General features: G+C 39.7%; 6 protein-coding genes across 6 annotated transcripts; 2 read left to right on the top strand and 4 right to left on the bottom strand.

The window, feature by feature from the left end:
- Positions 1 to 66: 66 nt before the first annotated feature.
- LOC105974498 (F-box/kelch-repeat protein At3g23880) lies at positions 67 to 1,665 on the bottom strand. Its single transcript, XM_012999611.2, has one exon. It carries the CDS (start codon positions 1,563 to 1,565, stop codon positions 381 to 383), a length of 1,185 nt encoding a protein of 394 aa, XP_012855065.1. The 5' UTR covers positions 1,566 to 1,665; the 3' UTR covers positions 67 to 380.
- Positions 1,666 to 2,107: 442 nt separating this feature from the next.
- On the top strand, positions 2,108 to 3,515 carry LOC105974239 (F-box/kelch-repeat protein At3g06240-like). Its single transcript, XM_012999307.2, has one exon. The coding sequence runs from the start codon at positions 2,244 to 2,246 to the stop codon at positions 3,420 to 3,422; it is 1,179 nt and encodes a 392-aa protein (XP_012854761.1). The 5' UTR covers positions 2,108 to 2,243; the 3' UTR covers positions 3,423 to 3,515.
- A 430-nt stretch (positions 3,516 to 3,945) lies between these two features.
- Positions 3,946 to 5,428, top strand: LOC105974482 (F-box/kelch-repeat protein At3g06240-like). Its single transcript, XM_012999592.2, has one exon. It carries the CDS (start codon positions 4,046 to 4,048, stop codon positions 5,225 to 5,227), a length of 1,182 nt encoding a protein of 393 aa, XP_012855046.2. The 5' UTR covers positions 3,946 to 4,045; the 3' UTR covers positions 5,228 to 5,428.
- A 19-nt stretch (positions 5,429 to 5,447) lies between these two features.
- On the bottom strand, positions 5,448 to 7,095 carry LOC105974481 (F-box protein At3g07870). Its single transcript, XM_012999591.2, has one exon. The coding sequence runs from the start codon at positions 7,044 to 7,046 to the stop codon at positions 5,886 to 5,888; it is 1,161 nt and encodes a 386-aa protein (XP_012855045.1). The 5' UTR covers positions 7,047 to 7,095; the 3' UTR covers positions 5,448 to 5,885.
- A 254-nt stretch (positions 7,096 to 7,349) lies between these two features.
- Positions 7,350 to 10,300, bottom strand: LOC105974395 (lectin protein kinase family protein). The gene has a single exon (XM_012999490.2). The coding sequence runs from the start codon at positions 10,042 to 10,044 to the stop codon at positions 7,549 to 7,551; it is 2,496 nt and encodes an 831-aa protein (XP_012854944.1). The 5' UTR covers positions 10,045 to 10,300; the 3' UTR covers positions 7,350 to 7,548.
- A 1,326-nt stretch (positions 10,301 to 11,626) lies between these two features.
- Positions 11,627 to 13,842, bottom strand: LOC105974208 (GDSL esterase/lipase At1g29670). Its single transcript, XM_012999273.2, has 4 exons — positions 13,388 to 13,842; positions 12,471 to 12,701; positions 12,126 to 12,375; positions 11,627 to 12,041 (listed from the first exon to the last, which is right to left on the bottom strand). Exons 1-4 carry the CDS (start codon positions 13,775 to 13,777, stop codon positions 11,824 to 11,826), a joined length of 1,089 nt encoding a protein of 362 aa, XP_012854727.2. The 5' UTR covers positions 13,778 to 13,842; the 3' UTR covers positions 11,627 to 11,823.
- Positions 13,843 to 14,915: the final 1,073 nt, after the last annotated feature.

The raw sequence follows: 14,915 nt of genomic DNA, 5'->3' as shown, positions 1-14,915 counted from the left end.
GATAATAAGCACATCCAAATGATCTTCGCAGACGACATTCAAGATGATAAGCAGAAAAATGTTGAATTTCACGTTAAACATCGTTTCATAAAACTATAGTGTCTTAACCTTACATCTCAAGCCCGATCCTAAAACATACAAAAACTTCCGTATGTAGATGTATCAGAAAACAGAGAAGTCATAAATTCATCCCGGGACGCAACTTTATCCACACCGTACATTGCGTGAAACATAACAACGAGCAGATACAAACTGAGAAAATGAAAAATAAGAGGTTGTTCCAAAATGTTACACGCAACATCGGAAGGGGCTTACAAACACAAGTTACATCAAAAGAAAGTCAGAAACACGACTACAGATTGACGGTCTGAAACACAACATCAAAACGAGCCTACATTTTCCAACTGGAAACTTCGGAGCGAAAGAAAACTGGGTGTATGGAGCAATAACGCGCCAAAGCCAAGAGCACCGTCATAAACTCCAAGCATATCGAAATCTATAGTAGTTTTAGTCTTGTTGGAGTAGCAAAACACGTACATGTCAAACCATACCATCAATATATCACCATCTTTGAAAACTTTGACCGGATACATAGTAGCTGGACCCGAATCAGAATCAGTTACAAACTCAGCACTTTTTCTGATAACAAATTGCTTCGTCCAAGATTTCTCATCTCCATACTCCTTCATCAACCATATAACAACATCATCCTCCGATGAATTGTCGCATACACATAGGCAATCCCCCAAAGCTGATAGGACCACAGCATATTTCTCACTATATCTCGGTGGAGAAAACGTGCTAAAAACTTCCATCTCGAGATCAAAGCAAATAATGCCAAGGGAGGCGTCCGTAATGTCGACCAACCAGTGAAGATTACCGTTTAAAAATACCCCATTTATCCGCTTAAAGTTTTCGAATGGAGGAGCGTAAGCTACGCTTCTCCATATACCTGCTCCGAGAGTGTATACGTGACAAACAGAATTCGTAATTTTCTCGAACGAATAATCCTCGTACTCGTGTAGAACCCTAACCAACTTATATTGGCGAGTCTTTCTGCTAACCCCAAATCCGTAAGTGATTACTGCAGGATTACTGTACAGAGAGTTTTCAGTGGATGGAATCTGGATATACTCGCGAGTGATTGGATTGCATATGAACAGAGGATTAGGGTTAGGGTTTAGAAAGCGGGTGAAGAGCAAACCGTTGGCTGAACTCAGTAGCTCAAAGCGTTGGTTGAATCCCATGGAGGAGTTGAATTTGGTGAGTAGACTGTAGTGAAGATCGTGGCTTTCGAAATCGAGACCGAGTTCATCGACGAATTCCAGAATTTTGAGATTCCGGAAGTCCCACTTGAAGCCGAAAATTAGTCCGGCGACTGATTTCGAGAGATGGGTGTGCGCAAACTCGGCTGTCTGGAGCAGATCTCGCCATGAATTGCAGACGCATTTGCATTCTGCGATGGTTCGAATCGGAAGTCGTGACAGAATGTCGATTACGATCTCCGGTGGGATGATTCTGAAGAATTGTGGTTCCGATTTGGGGTTTCTTCGAGGCTCTCTCATCGGAACAAACCCTAGATCTCTCAAGAGTTCCCCTTTGTGTGGTTTACGACGTCGTCTTCAAGAACGAGATGAAACTCGTTACTAATAGGACCATTATTTATTTATCTATTAAAAAATCAATTTCCGTATTGTAATAAATAGATTTGGTCCCTATATTATACATTTTATTTAATTTTGGTCCCTAAACTTTTTCTGCAAGAAATTTATCCTCAAATAATCGGGTTTTTTACACTTTCTGTCAACCATTTGATTTTGGAGTTAGATTGGATGGAAAAACGCACGTCTGAAGGCACGTGACCATGCTATTACAACCACTTTATTTCTGATTTAGTGTAAAAAAATCGATTATTTATGGACCAATTTGGTGACAGAAAACATGCAAGGGCCAAAATCGAAAACTGTGTGTAATATAGGGACCAACATTGTAATTATCCGGATATTTCCCCCCTGTTTTCATTTTGGAGGGAAACTTCCCGCTGTTTTCGAAAACCAATGAATTAAGAATTTTGAAATTGGAAACCCTAGTTAATCTCTACCAAAAACAACGCTCCCCCTTTCTTACATATATATCCATGGTGTTCATACTGATTCTATCGACCTATACATACACTAATCAGAGATCTGAAACCCATCAAGCATAAATCCTCGACCTCGGGTTTATATCCACGCCTATCAAATATGAGAGCTACCAAGCAAAAAATCATGAAATCCGCCAAGCAAAAAACCCCCAAAATGGAGGCAGAATTCTTAAAAAATCTGCCGTCGGAGATCGTAATCGAAATTCTATCAAGGCTTCCACTTCGAACAATCGGAATCTGCAGACGCGTTCGTAAGTCATGGCGAGATCTGCTCGGTACTCGCGAGTTTGCCGATTCCCATCTCTCTAAATCGGTCCAAGGAATGGTTGTCTGTACTGAATTCGACAATTACGAAGTTTTCGCATTCGAAGACGGACTCGATCTCGAAGACCCCAAGCGTCGATACAGAGAATTTACGAGCTTCGATTGCAGCGAATTGGGCATTAGCATCTGCAATATTAAAGGTTCTGTCAACGGCTTGCTTTTTTTGAACCCGTTGAGCTCTATATCTGATGCCTATTACATATGCAATCCAATCACTCGTGAGTATATCGAGTTTCCGTACGAGCAGAGGCTGCTCGACGAAGATTTTAACGGAACGGTAAATTATGGATTCGGGGTGAGCAAAGTGAGTGGCCAATATAAGGTTATTAAAACTGTTCACGTTAATAAGTCTATCTGCCACGTGTACACTCTCGGCACAGGAAAATGGAGACGAATCCCCGCGGGCCCACCTTTGGGAGATAACAAGAATTCGAGTGGGGCGTTTCTTAACGGATGTCTTCATTGGTTTGTGGATGACGACGAGGGCTCTGATTTGATTTCTTGCTTCGATCTCGAGACGGAAACTTTTAGCATGTTTGCTCATCCGCCTCTTCCGTTGTCGAAAAGACATCAAGTCATTGTAGCTTTGGGGGATTACTTATGTATATGCGACAATACGGATGAAAACGAAATTGCGCTTTGGGTTATGAAGGAATACGGAAATGACAAGTCGTGGACGAAGGAATTTGTTATCCGAAAAGGTTATCGGTATTGTCGTGGTCGACCTTCTGGAATCGTTTATCCTATCAAACTTTTCGAAGATGGTCACGTATTGATGACGTGGGAGGATCGCTGCAAAGAGTTCTCGATGTTGTACTACTCGAACAAGGCTAAAACTACTGCAGAAGTTCATGGAGTTTTCGGAATTTCTAGTCGCATGCAGGCAATGCCTTATACGCCGAGCTTTGTTTCGCTCAAAAGTTTCCCGAAAGAGGATGTAAGTTTGTTCCGGTGAACGGTTGTAAGCTCATTTTGATGTTGTGTTTTGTCCCCACTTAGTATTCTAGTTCAAATATTAATGATCAGAACTTTCGCGGGAAATTATTAACTTGTTTCCATCTAATTTCCATAATTTCATTAACATAAAGAGTGGTTATAAACTGAAAATTCAGAAATATGTAAAATCGGAGCGAGCGTACAATCTCCTTTCGGAAACTTCGAATCGAAAGAAAGCTTGACGTATGTTCAATTTCATGATTTGATTATGCACATGTTGGGTCTTAGGACTTCACCTGATAGAGTACTTACAAAAAATAGTATGAAATATGAAGTGATGACAATCAAAATTAAATAAAATAAAAAAATGATGAGGGGTAAGGTGGTCAAAAAAAAAACAATTTTCACATGATAATAAACTTTTCCCCCTGTTTTATTTTTGGAGGGAATATTTTTGGTGGGAAACTTCCCCCTGTTTCAGATAAGTATTTTGAAATTGGAAGCCCTAATTAATCCAATTGTACCCTCACAATCCATGGTGTTCATACTGATTCTATCATAAATTCTCGAACTAGCTTTACCCTTTCACCAAATATATACATACACATTGATACATACATACATACATTCGCCATACCAAATATGAAAGCCACCAAGCAAAAAATCTCCAAAATGGAGGTAGAACTCTTAAAAAATCTGCCGCCGGAGATCGTAATCGAAATCCTATCAAGGCTTCCAATCCGAACAATCAAAATCTGCAAACGTGTTCGTAACTCATGGCGAGATCTGATCCGGACTCGTGAGTTTGCCGATTCGCATCTCTCCAAATCGGTCCAAGGAATGGTTTTCTGCAGTGAATTCAACAATTACGGAGTTTTCGCATTCGAAGATGGACTTGATCTCCAAGACCCGGAGCGTCGATACGAACAAATAACGAGCTTCGATTGCAGCTATTTGTGCATTAGCATCTGCGAAATACAAGGTTCTGTTAATGGCTTGCTTTTTTTGAATCCATTAAGCTCTATATCTGATGCCTATTACATATTCAATCCATTAACTCGCGAGTATATCGAGTTTCCGTACGAGCAGAGGCTGCTCGACATAGATTTTAACGGAACGGTAAATTACGGATTTGGGGTGAGCAAAGTGAGTGGTCAGTATAAGGTGGTTAAAACTGTTCATGTTAAGAAATCTATTTGCCACGTGTACACTCTCGGAACAGGAAAATGGAGACGAATCCCCGCGGGCCCCAAGTTGGGAGAGAACACGAATTCGAGTGGGGCATTTCTCAATGGATGCCTTCACTGGTTCGTAGAAGATTCCAAGAACCCTAATTTGATATCTTGCTTTGATCTCGAGACGGAAACGTTTAGCACGTTTCCTTGTCCTCCGTCTCTTTCGTTGTATAAAAGATATCAAGTCGTAGTAGCTTTGGGGGGTTACTTGTGGATATGCGACAATACCGATGAACTTGTGATTGCGTTTTGGGTAATGAAGGAATACGGAAACGAGAAATCTTGGACGAAGGAGTTTGTTATCCGGAAAAGGCATCCGCATTGTTACGGTCAGCCTCGTGGAATCGTTTATCCGATAAAACTTTTCGACGACGGTCATGTATTGATGACATGGGAGGATGAATTCAACACGTTCTCGGAAATGTACTATTACTCGAACAAGACTAAAACTACTGCAGAACTCGATGATTGTAAAGTGTTTGGAGTTTCTAGTGGTGGTAGTCCGATGCAGGCGGTGCCTTATACGCCGAGCTTTGTTTCACTCAGAAGTTTCCCTAACGAGTATGTTAAGTCGTATAAATGGTTCTAAGCTCGTATGAAATTCTCTTTTGGTTTTCGTTTTTTCTGTTTGTATCCGCTCGTTTATGTTTTTCGTGGAATATAAGACGCCTAGTCGCCTAATTCTAGTACTGGCTATATTTCTGTCTTACATGGTGTTTGATTAAATGCTTCTGAAGTAAATTGTGAATATTTGTTTGTGGCAAATATAAATATGCCCTTGGCTTGAATATTTTTTACTCTTCACATAATGTACATTCTACTGGTTACATTAACAGAAACATTGATTACGGATTGATATTCCGAAACCTAAAATACACGATATTAGATTGTTCTTACATTCTCCATTGGGAAACAGCTTTTGATTGAAAGAAAGCTCGATGTATAAAGCATTGAGTCGATACCCCCTTACAATATAGCGAAAATCGTGAGTTAACTTGTGCAACGAAAGAAGAACAGCACCATTTCTGGAAGGTTAATCAAGGAGAAGAAACGAGTAGATACAACTTGGCCAGGTATCAACTCAATTCTTGTATTGGCTATTTTTCTGTCTGTATAGTGTTTGATAAAATGTCTGTGAGAGAAATGGTGAATATTTTGTGGCAATTCAGATACTTGGTAACAGATAGATAGAATACATGCACATTCTACTGGTTGTAATGATATTCAGAAATCTGAAATACACAACATCAAAATGGCCTTACATTCTCCATTGGGAAACAGCTTTCGAGTGAAACAAAGCTCGACGTATAAAGCATTGAGTCGATATCCGAGTCCCCCAATTCGAGTGTATCGATTATTCGAAGAGTTTTAGTCTTGTTGGAGTAGTAAAACAGGTTAATACACTGGCACGACATCAAAATATCGCCATCTTTGAAAACTTTGATCGGATAAACAAAGTCGTAAGATTCACCATCAAAATCAGGCCTTTTGCTAATAACAAATTCCTTTTTCCAAGATTTCTCATTTTTATATTCCTTCATCATCCATATAACAATTTCATCGTTAGACGAATTGTCACACAAACATAAGTCGCCCCCCAAATTCACTAGCCCCCCAAGTAACCTCCCACTCGGTCGAAGAGGTGGAGGCGGCAAAAATGTGCTGAAAATTTCTCTTTCGAGATCAAAGCAAGAAATGAAGTAAGAGCCCGTTAAATCCGATACTAACCAGTGAAGGTTTCCGTTTAGAAATGCTCCAACGGAACGGCAATTGTATACCAACGGGGCACTAGGTGTAACGCTTCTCCATTTTCTAGTTCCAAGAGTGTAAACTCGACAAAAGGACTTGGGAATTCTCAGCAATACCTGTGTGTGAGGATCGCGTTCACACTTGTGGTAAACGTTGACCACCTTATACTGACCAGTTATTTTGCTCACCCCAAATCCATAAGTGACCATTGTAGGATACCTATAGACGAACCCTTCATTTGGAAGCTCGATATACTCGCGAGTGGTTGGGTTGCAGATGTAAAGAGCATTAGGCTGTGTGTTTATTTCGCGCAAAAACAGAAAACCGTTACTCGAACCTTGTATTCCAATAGCAGCGTGCGGGGAGCTAATGAATGCCCTGCGGTCAAGTTTCGTGACTTGATTGTAGTGAAGCTCGTGTCTTTCGAAATCGAGCTTGTCGTCTTCAAATTCGAACGTTTTGATGTAATTGTCGTATTGATAGACAACTAATCCAGGGACTGACTCGGAAAGATGGGACTTTGCAAACTCCTGAGTCTCGAGTAATTCGAGCCATGACTTGCAAACGAGTTTGCAGGTTATAACGGTTCGAACGGGGAGTCTTGATAGAATGTTAATGGTTATTTCTGGTGGTAGATATGTGGAGGTTTCTTGGTTCATTTTAGGGATTGTTTGGTAACTTTTTTGTGTCTTAAAATTTGCTTTATTTGATGGGCATATATATATATACATATATATATAGAATGTTATGTGGTGGAAGATTAACTATAGCTGTATAAAAAAGTATGCAGATTGAGACTTGTCTATGGTGCATTTCTTGACTTGTTCAATGCGTTAGAAAAATTTGAAATGGTCTTAACTACCAGAATTTTATTTTTATTTTGTTTAATTTAACCTTACCTCTGGAATTGACCGTAATTTACATTAATTATTAATGGTAGCTGATGACAGAATGTTCCATTATTTATTGGGAAAGAAAAAACACCTTTAATAAATATGCAACACTAATTACAATTCCTCAGTTTATCATTTTCTTGATACAATTTTATTACAACAGGTAAAAAAATTTGATTAACCTTAAATATTACAACAATGAGAAAGAGAACTTGCAAGATACAAGTTTTTTCTTCTGTTTGCTTGTTACAATGTACTAAAAATTCCCTCACTTCGTCTCGGAATATAGTAACGAAGACGATGCACGATCCCCAAGCTTCCCCGACGACGAAGAAGAAGGCAGCGGCATCGAAGCCGCAAAAGTAGAGACAACGCTAAAGCTACTGCCTGTGACACTATTTCCCGCCACAGATCCTTCTCCACCACCAACCGCCGTCGCGGCCTTAGGTGGCGGCGGCTTATCGATCTCCACAACCCCTTCCAGCATTTGAACAACTTTCCCCATCATAGGCCTTTGAGAAGGCTGTTCTTGAATGCACCAAAAACTAACTTCAATCACTCTCTTAACTTGCTCGATATCAATCTCACCACCGTAAATCCTCCGATCCACAATTGCCTCGAAATTACCCTTCTCGAACTCCTCATAAGCCCACACTGTAAACTTCTTATGTCCCGTTTGGCCCGACACTTCGAAATTCCTCTTCCCACTCACAATCTCCATCAATACCATTCCGTAACTGTACACGTCCGATTTCGAAGTTATTGGAAGATTAGCAATCCATTCGGGGGCCAAATAACCCCTCGTACCCCTCACGCTCGTCAAAGTCCTATACCTATGATCCTTCGGATTAACGAGTTTCGCAAGACCGAAATCCGAAACTTTTGCGTGGAAATTTTCGTCGAGAAGAATATTCTCTGGCTTGATATCGCAGTGTACAATGCAATCCCTACATTCCTCATGAAGGTACGTTATCCCTCTTGCGGTACCGAGTGCAATGTTGTACCTACACTCCCAATTCAAATGCTTACCCGATTGCTCCTCGGACGAATCGGATGTAAAGAGGAAATTATCGAGGGACCCGTTTTTCATGAACTCGTATACTAGTAGCCTATGGCGACCCTCCGAGCAAAATCCAATCAATCTCACCAAATTCAAATGATGGGTGCTACTAATGGTAGCTACTTCCATTCGGAATTGCTTTTCGCCTTGTTCGATCCCTTCTAATTGCTTCACCGCAGCTACGGTTCGATTAGCAAGAACCCCTTTGTACACCACTCCGAATCCTCCTTCACCGAGCTTCTCCTTGAACCCTTTAGTCGCCTTGTGGAGCTCCTTGTAAGAGAATTGCACCGGTGCACCGGATGCGTATTCAAGAAGTGCGTATTGGGCGGATAGCGCACCGAATTTGGGGCTGTTTCGGAAGCACCACCACCACAAACCGCCTTCCACAGCTAACAATCCGATAACCGAAGCCAAAACCGCCACCACCACCACCCAAGCCCTCAACCTCCACCTATTCCTCCCATCACCGCCCGATAAACCGAGAGATGGATTTGGATTAGGCTGCACCGGCGGACAAACCTTAACAAACGAAGTACTAGGAATGGCCGGGGAATGGTAGCCAACTACAAAATCGTTACTCGACTTTGTGTAACACTGCCCCGATCCATCTGCAAGAGCAGTTGAAGCAATGCAAGGCCCGACGAGACAATTGAGCCTACAAGCAGAAATGCCTTGGAAAGTCATTTCGGGTTGGAAATTCAAGAACTTGGAATGATCCAACTGCAGCATAGTTTCTCCCCCAGGACAATCTTGGAGCTCCACTTTTCTCTTACAGCCTTTCCTAGTATCTCTAACATCGTTGAATTCGAAGTTCAGCGAAGGGCACCCGCAGATTGGATAGGTGTCGTTGTAACTGCATATTCCCATGTTGCCACAGAACGCGAAAACCTGACACTGATCGCTTACAGCGGCCCATCTCGGGTTTACGGTTCCACTCCCTTTTACGGAACTGTAAATCCTTAAATTCCCATCATTGTCTAATTTCACAAACCTCATAATTTCGCCTTCGCCGTCGAAATCGCTGGCGTAGGCTAAGTTTTGCGGGCTCGAGAGCGTGGGATCGGAGAGGGTAAGGATGCCGGTGGAGATAATGTCGAGGTTAGGGTTTGTTAGGTTTGAATTTGTGGTGGAATTGAGGCCGGAGTTGTAGTAGATAACGGTGTTGTTCCATGAAAGTGTGAGGTTCCCATTTGTCTGAATCTTGAATGAGTACAGCCCGGATGAGAGGGTGTGGCTGGTGTTGAATTTCTGCGTGGGAACGATGGTGTCGGTTGGACGGTCGAAGGACGACCACACGGCGGCGCCGGAGGAGTTCTTGAGTACGAAATTGCCGGAGTCTTCGAGGGAGGCGGCGGAGACGCCGAGGTTGGCTGTGGCGGAGGACCAGAGGGGGGTGGTGGAGGTGGGGGTCGGGAGGAGCTGGAGGTCGCCGGAGGGGAGGAGGCGGAGGACGGCGGAGGAGTTGGTGGTGGGTCCGGCTTGCCAGATGGTTATGTTGTTGTATGTGACGGCGGCGATGAGGGTTTGTGGAGAGGCGGCGGTGGGGTCTGGTACGAAGGTGAGGGCGAAGGTGTTGTTTGGGGAAGTCCACTTAGAGTTGGGGTCGGAAGCGGAGAGGGTGGCGCCGGGAAGGATATCTACGGCGGAAGTGGTGGTTGCGAGGAGGAGGAGGAAAAGGGGTAACCACCGTGGAAGCTTCATTTCATTATATACACACAGATAAAGATCAGAGCTTTATTTAGTAAATTACAAAAACAAACACAGCAGATAGAGGATTGAGAGTTGAGGAGAAAGACATAGATAGATACATATACACAGTTTACTGTGTTTTTGTGCGTGTATCGCTGGTGAAGACTTTGACTTTATATGTCTGAAATTTAGAGAGAGAGAGAGAGATAGAGAGAGAAGCTGTGGCGCTCGTATCTCGTACGTTAATTTGCAGGTCTTTACTTTTTTCTTTTTCTTTTTTATTTTCTTTATAATATATATTTAAGATATTTTTTATTAGAATAAATAACAATATAAATTGAATTTTACATTATAGATTTAGATTATTCTATGTGGTACAAAATTAACTAGCTACTAGGAATTGGTCTAGAGAGAACATAGAATATGATAGGAGTCAAACCTACAATATTTTCCTTTTTTGATTTGGTAAAATAAAACAATAATCATTTGATCTACTCATCTACCCTACCACCAATTTGTTATCTTGACAATAAATCCAAACTCAAAGAAATTGGGATCTATTCTAGACATTTTGAATAAATGAATAAAATTCTAATTGTATCCAACAAACTAGGTGATTCGAGTTCAATTGCACAAATATCTATATTGAACTAAAATTCATACACAATTGTATTCCAACAAACTAGGTGGTCTCATTCATTATAACTGGTAAATCTTATCAAGTAGTTGTATAGGGGCATGTGTTAGTAATGGATGTGACTACATTCGGCTCAATGTTAGAAACAAGGGTTGAAAGTCTGCACATTAACGTGGACTGAACGATGAGCTCGATTATGGCAGTTAAAGCAACTACAAAGCGACCTAGGTCGTAAAGCGAGGAAGTAGACCGTCTTAAGTAGGTAAAATGAGCTATCAGCAAGTCATGTTACCCTTCACATGCATCGTGGCTTGACACAGATCCTACTAGACTCGTCTCCATACAACTGTGGAACACAAGGAAAAACAGATTTATTCTCTTCATATTATACATTCAACACATCATTCTTTACCTCTCGAGGAGATACCATTTCCCACTTTACCCGACTAATTGTCGGGAAAACATTTCCCGGCACCCCCTTTTTGCAGGTCTTATAGAGCAGTTGAGCTCTTTCTCAGTCGGGTTTTCCTTCGTCTTGGACTTCTCTTATCCTCAAAGCCCATTTGCATTTTATTATTGTTGCTAAGGCCATTTAGAAACTATAACGGTTCGGCCCAAAAGCAAGCCAATCTATTGGGCCTAAAACTCATTAAACAATAAAAAAAAATTATAAATATATTTTTCATCCTTCAAGTTTGTACAGGTTTCACATTTGATCCCCGATGTTCATAAAAAGACACATTTAGTCCCTCATGTTTCAAAAGTTCGACATTTTTAGTCATTTCCGTCAAATTCCCACTAGCACTAATGGAATCAAGCATGTGCGTTGCAGTGACTTAACTGACGGACTAACGATAAATTGATGGAAATGACCAAAATTGTTAAATTGTTGAAGCAAGAGGAACCAAATGTGTTTTTTTGTAAATATGAGGGACCAAATGTGAAATATGTGCCAACTTGAGGGACGAAAACTGTATTATTGTTGAACTCAAATTAACCTCGTATAGTCTGAAGATTCTCAAGACAATTTTATTCAGCTGATCAGTTCAGCTTAAGTTATTACAGTATCAAAGCTACTACAACAACAAAAAAAAAAAAAAAAAAAAAAAACAAAGTGTTTTCATCTCCGTCGAACAAATACGCCGAAACTCCGTTTAAATTTCGGAGAGGCGTTTGACATTAAAAGGGTACACCTCATCTCTAAGGAATGATACGAAAGCCTTCGATCCGATTACACAATTCACAGCTTCCGTTGGATGCAAGCCGTCGAAAAACACATATTCCCTTCTATTCGGACAAATCAACCCTCCTCTCTTGCACAATATTCCGGTTACGCCCACTTCACAGCACGCACTCTTCGCATCGGTGAAACCTGAGTACGAAAAATAATTGCATAATCTTCTAAATGAATATTAATAATAAGTATTTAAATATCACAGATGGAGTTATAATTAACCTCGAATAATAGGGAATCTGAGTATATCCTCTATAATTTTGTAAGTATTGACAAAGACAAGGTTAGAACCGCGCAATCGAGGCCGAATATCGTCGACTAATTTCTTCAAATTTGAATTAAACATTTGAGATGCTCTATCTAATATCTCGACGCAGTCTCGTGTAGGAGATCTCACTGTAGCACTTGGACTACAACCGTTGGGATTTATCGCCATCAAGACGAACTTTCGAGCACCCAAATCGTACAACCTCTGCACAAGTCATAAACATAAATTTTTCGGTTACGTAATATTTGCGAATTAAGTAGTAAGAAAAATCAAGAATCCGAGTATATATATATTTCTACCTTGAGTTGGAGAGAGAGAGTGGCGGTTAAATTTGCAGTAAAATCTTCGAGGGTGATGTTCGTATTGTTGGACCTAAAATAATTGAGTGAGTAGTCGTTTCCGCCACTTCCAACCACAAACAAGAACTCGGACATTATTATTTCCGTGCTCTTTTCGCCTAAATGCAGCTCGAAATCTGGCAGAGTGTCCGATTCGAAATCTCTGATTTGTTGATTCAAACTGGTTACACCCTGGATTAAATTATATTGGATTGGTTAAAGGTTTTATTTCGTTACTGTTGTTTAAAGTGTTCAGAACTGTTGGCAAAAAACAAAATTAAATCTAACAAACTTTTTCTTGCAATCATACATATTTTCTAAAGTGGCAAGAAACATGTGTGTGTGTGTGTGTGTGTGTGAGGGATTTATATAGGATGGATCAGAATTAGCCCTTTCGGAAAAAAAAATCGATTTTTTTCGGAAGTGAAAAGTTAGTTTTGGTCACCAAAAATATAAAATGCATAATAATATTGGTATTTAAGTGTAATATTCGGGCGGGGGGGGGGGGGGGGGGGGGGGGTCGGAATTTTTGGCACTTAAATCGGATCGAAAATCAGAATCTCATACATATTCCAATTCCGAGACAAATAATTTCAAAAAATTCGTAATTGAAAAATATTGTTCCAAAATCGAAAAACTCCCGACCGGAATAAACGGCGGAAATTTTGGTAAAGGGTTATTGTTCGCAGAGTAATGGGATATAACTAACTTAATAGAATCATGTGACTGAAACTGAATCACATGATTACTTAATTAATGATAATAGCTCCACAACAACATGCAAAAATAATAATAATCATGTGACTAAATCAATTAATTAATAAATGAAAATCTATTTTATTACAGCAGCATATTTTGTAATAAGTTGGAAAACTTACTGCAGGTGCACCAGTAACATCAAGTATACCAGAACCACCAGAAGCAAAGTTAACACCATGCAAAATTTCACTTCCATTTGTTGAAGGATCATTAAAAGGTGGAATATAGTTCGGAAGTCGGAGTTTCTCTCCCAATACATCGATCACATTCTTTCCGTTCGTGAACCTTCCGGAAGGTCCTAGAGGGAAGTCGACTCCGTAAGGTGAATAATCCGCCTTGGCTATAGAATTCGGAAGAAAGTTGTTGTTGCCATTGTCAACTAAAGAACTTCCAAAAACAAACATTCCCCTAATTTTGGAGCCATGGTTTTTGTGTGTGAGTTTGCTTAGACAAATTGATTGAGAAAGAAAAGCAAAGAGAAACACACACAAGAGTGTGATTTGTGACATGTTGTTATGTGTTTGTTTTTTTCTTGGTAAGAAACAATGTGATTTATAAGTGGTTTTTTTTTTTTTTATTTATGTTGTATTTATAGAGAATTTAAAGGAGACAAGATCACATTTTTATTGATCAAAGTAAGGTCCAATAATTGACAACTTGTATGTCTATTTTGTGTGTTTCATTGTGTGGAATTAGTCTAAGTACTCCTTCTGTGTCGTATTATTTATTATTTTTTTGGAGATTTTTTTTTGGTCAAAAATTATTGATCGCTTTAGAATTTCAAGAAAGTTTTAATTGTATTTTTTTTTTTCAATTTGATCCGTTACCCTCTTAATTAGTTCGTTGAAAAATAATTAATGACAATTTTAATATTGCACCCGTATTATTTATCTCTTTGAAGATTTTTTTTTTTTACTTTACAATCCCAATAAGCATTAATTGGACTATTCTCAATTTTATCATTTATCTGTTTTAATTAATTAACTGAAAAAATAATTAATTACAAGAATATTTTACTGATTTCCTATATTTTTTTTCTATAACCTATGCATAACCAAAAAATGATATATAAACTAGAATGCTGAGAATACATTGTTTTGCAATAATCTATGCATATTTATTGAATCTTTTAAATATCTACAAAAAAATATGTGACGTAGAATATGGAATGGAGTAGGCTATATGCAAAACAATAATAAATAGGGTAAATTACACCCACCTTCTGAGGTATGGTCAAATTACGAAAAACTCCCTCTTGTTTGGATAATTATATCTACTCATCAACTATGAATCTTTTACACCTCCACCCTTATGGTATCAAATTCAACATAGTCATCTAGATTCCGTAGAATGTGCTCTAGTTTGTACTCGAGTGTTTTGTGTAAAAATACAGTTTCTGGCGCACCACAATCTGATATATACAAGTCAAAAAACACATATTATGGTCATCTTGCATCAAAATGTGGAACTCGAATGGGATAAAACGGATACAAAAGTGATAATGTTTCGTATAATAAAGAAGGTTCCACTAAATTTGAAACCGCAAAAGTGAACGTGTAAAAAGTTTTATAGCTGAGAGGTTGTTGTAATTACCCAAATATGGGAGGGGGTTTCGTAATTCTACTATACCTCAGAGGTAGTTGTAAT

This window comes from Erythranthe guttata, chromosome 3 (genome assembly GCF_056151865.1).
Source record: "Erythranthe guttata isolate IM_541 chromosome 3, IM_541, whole genome shotgun sequence".
In the NCBI taxonomy this organism is placed as follows: Eukaryota; Viridiplantae; Streptophyta; class Magnoliopsida; order Lamiales; family Phrymaceae; genus Erythranthe; species Erythranthe guttata.
Note: the sequence above shows the minus strand (reverse complement) of the source record. Positions and strands in the feature narration are given on the sequence as shown.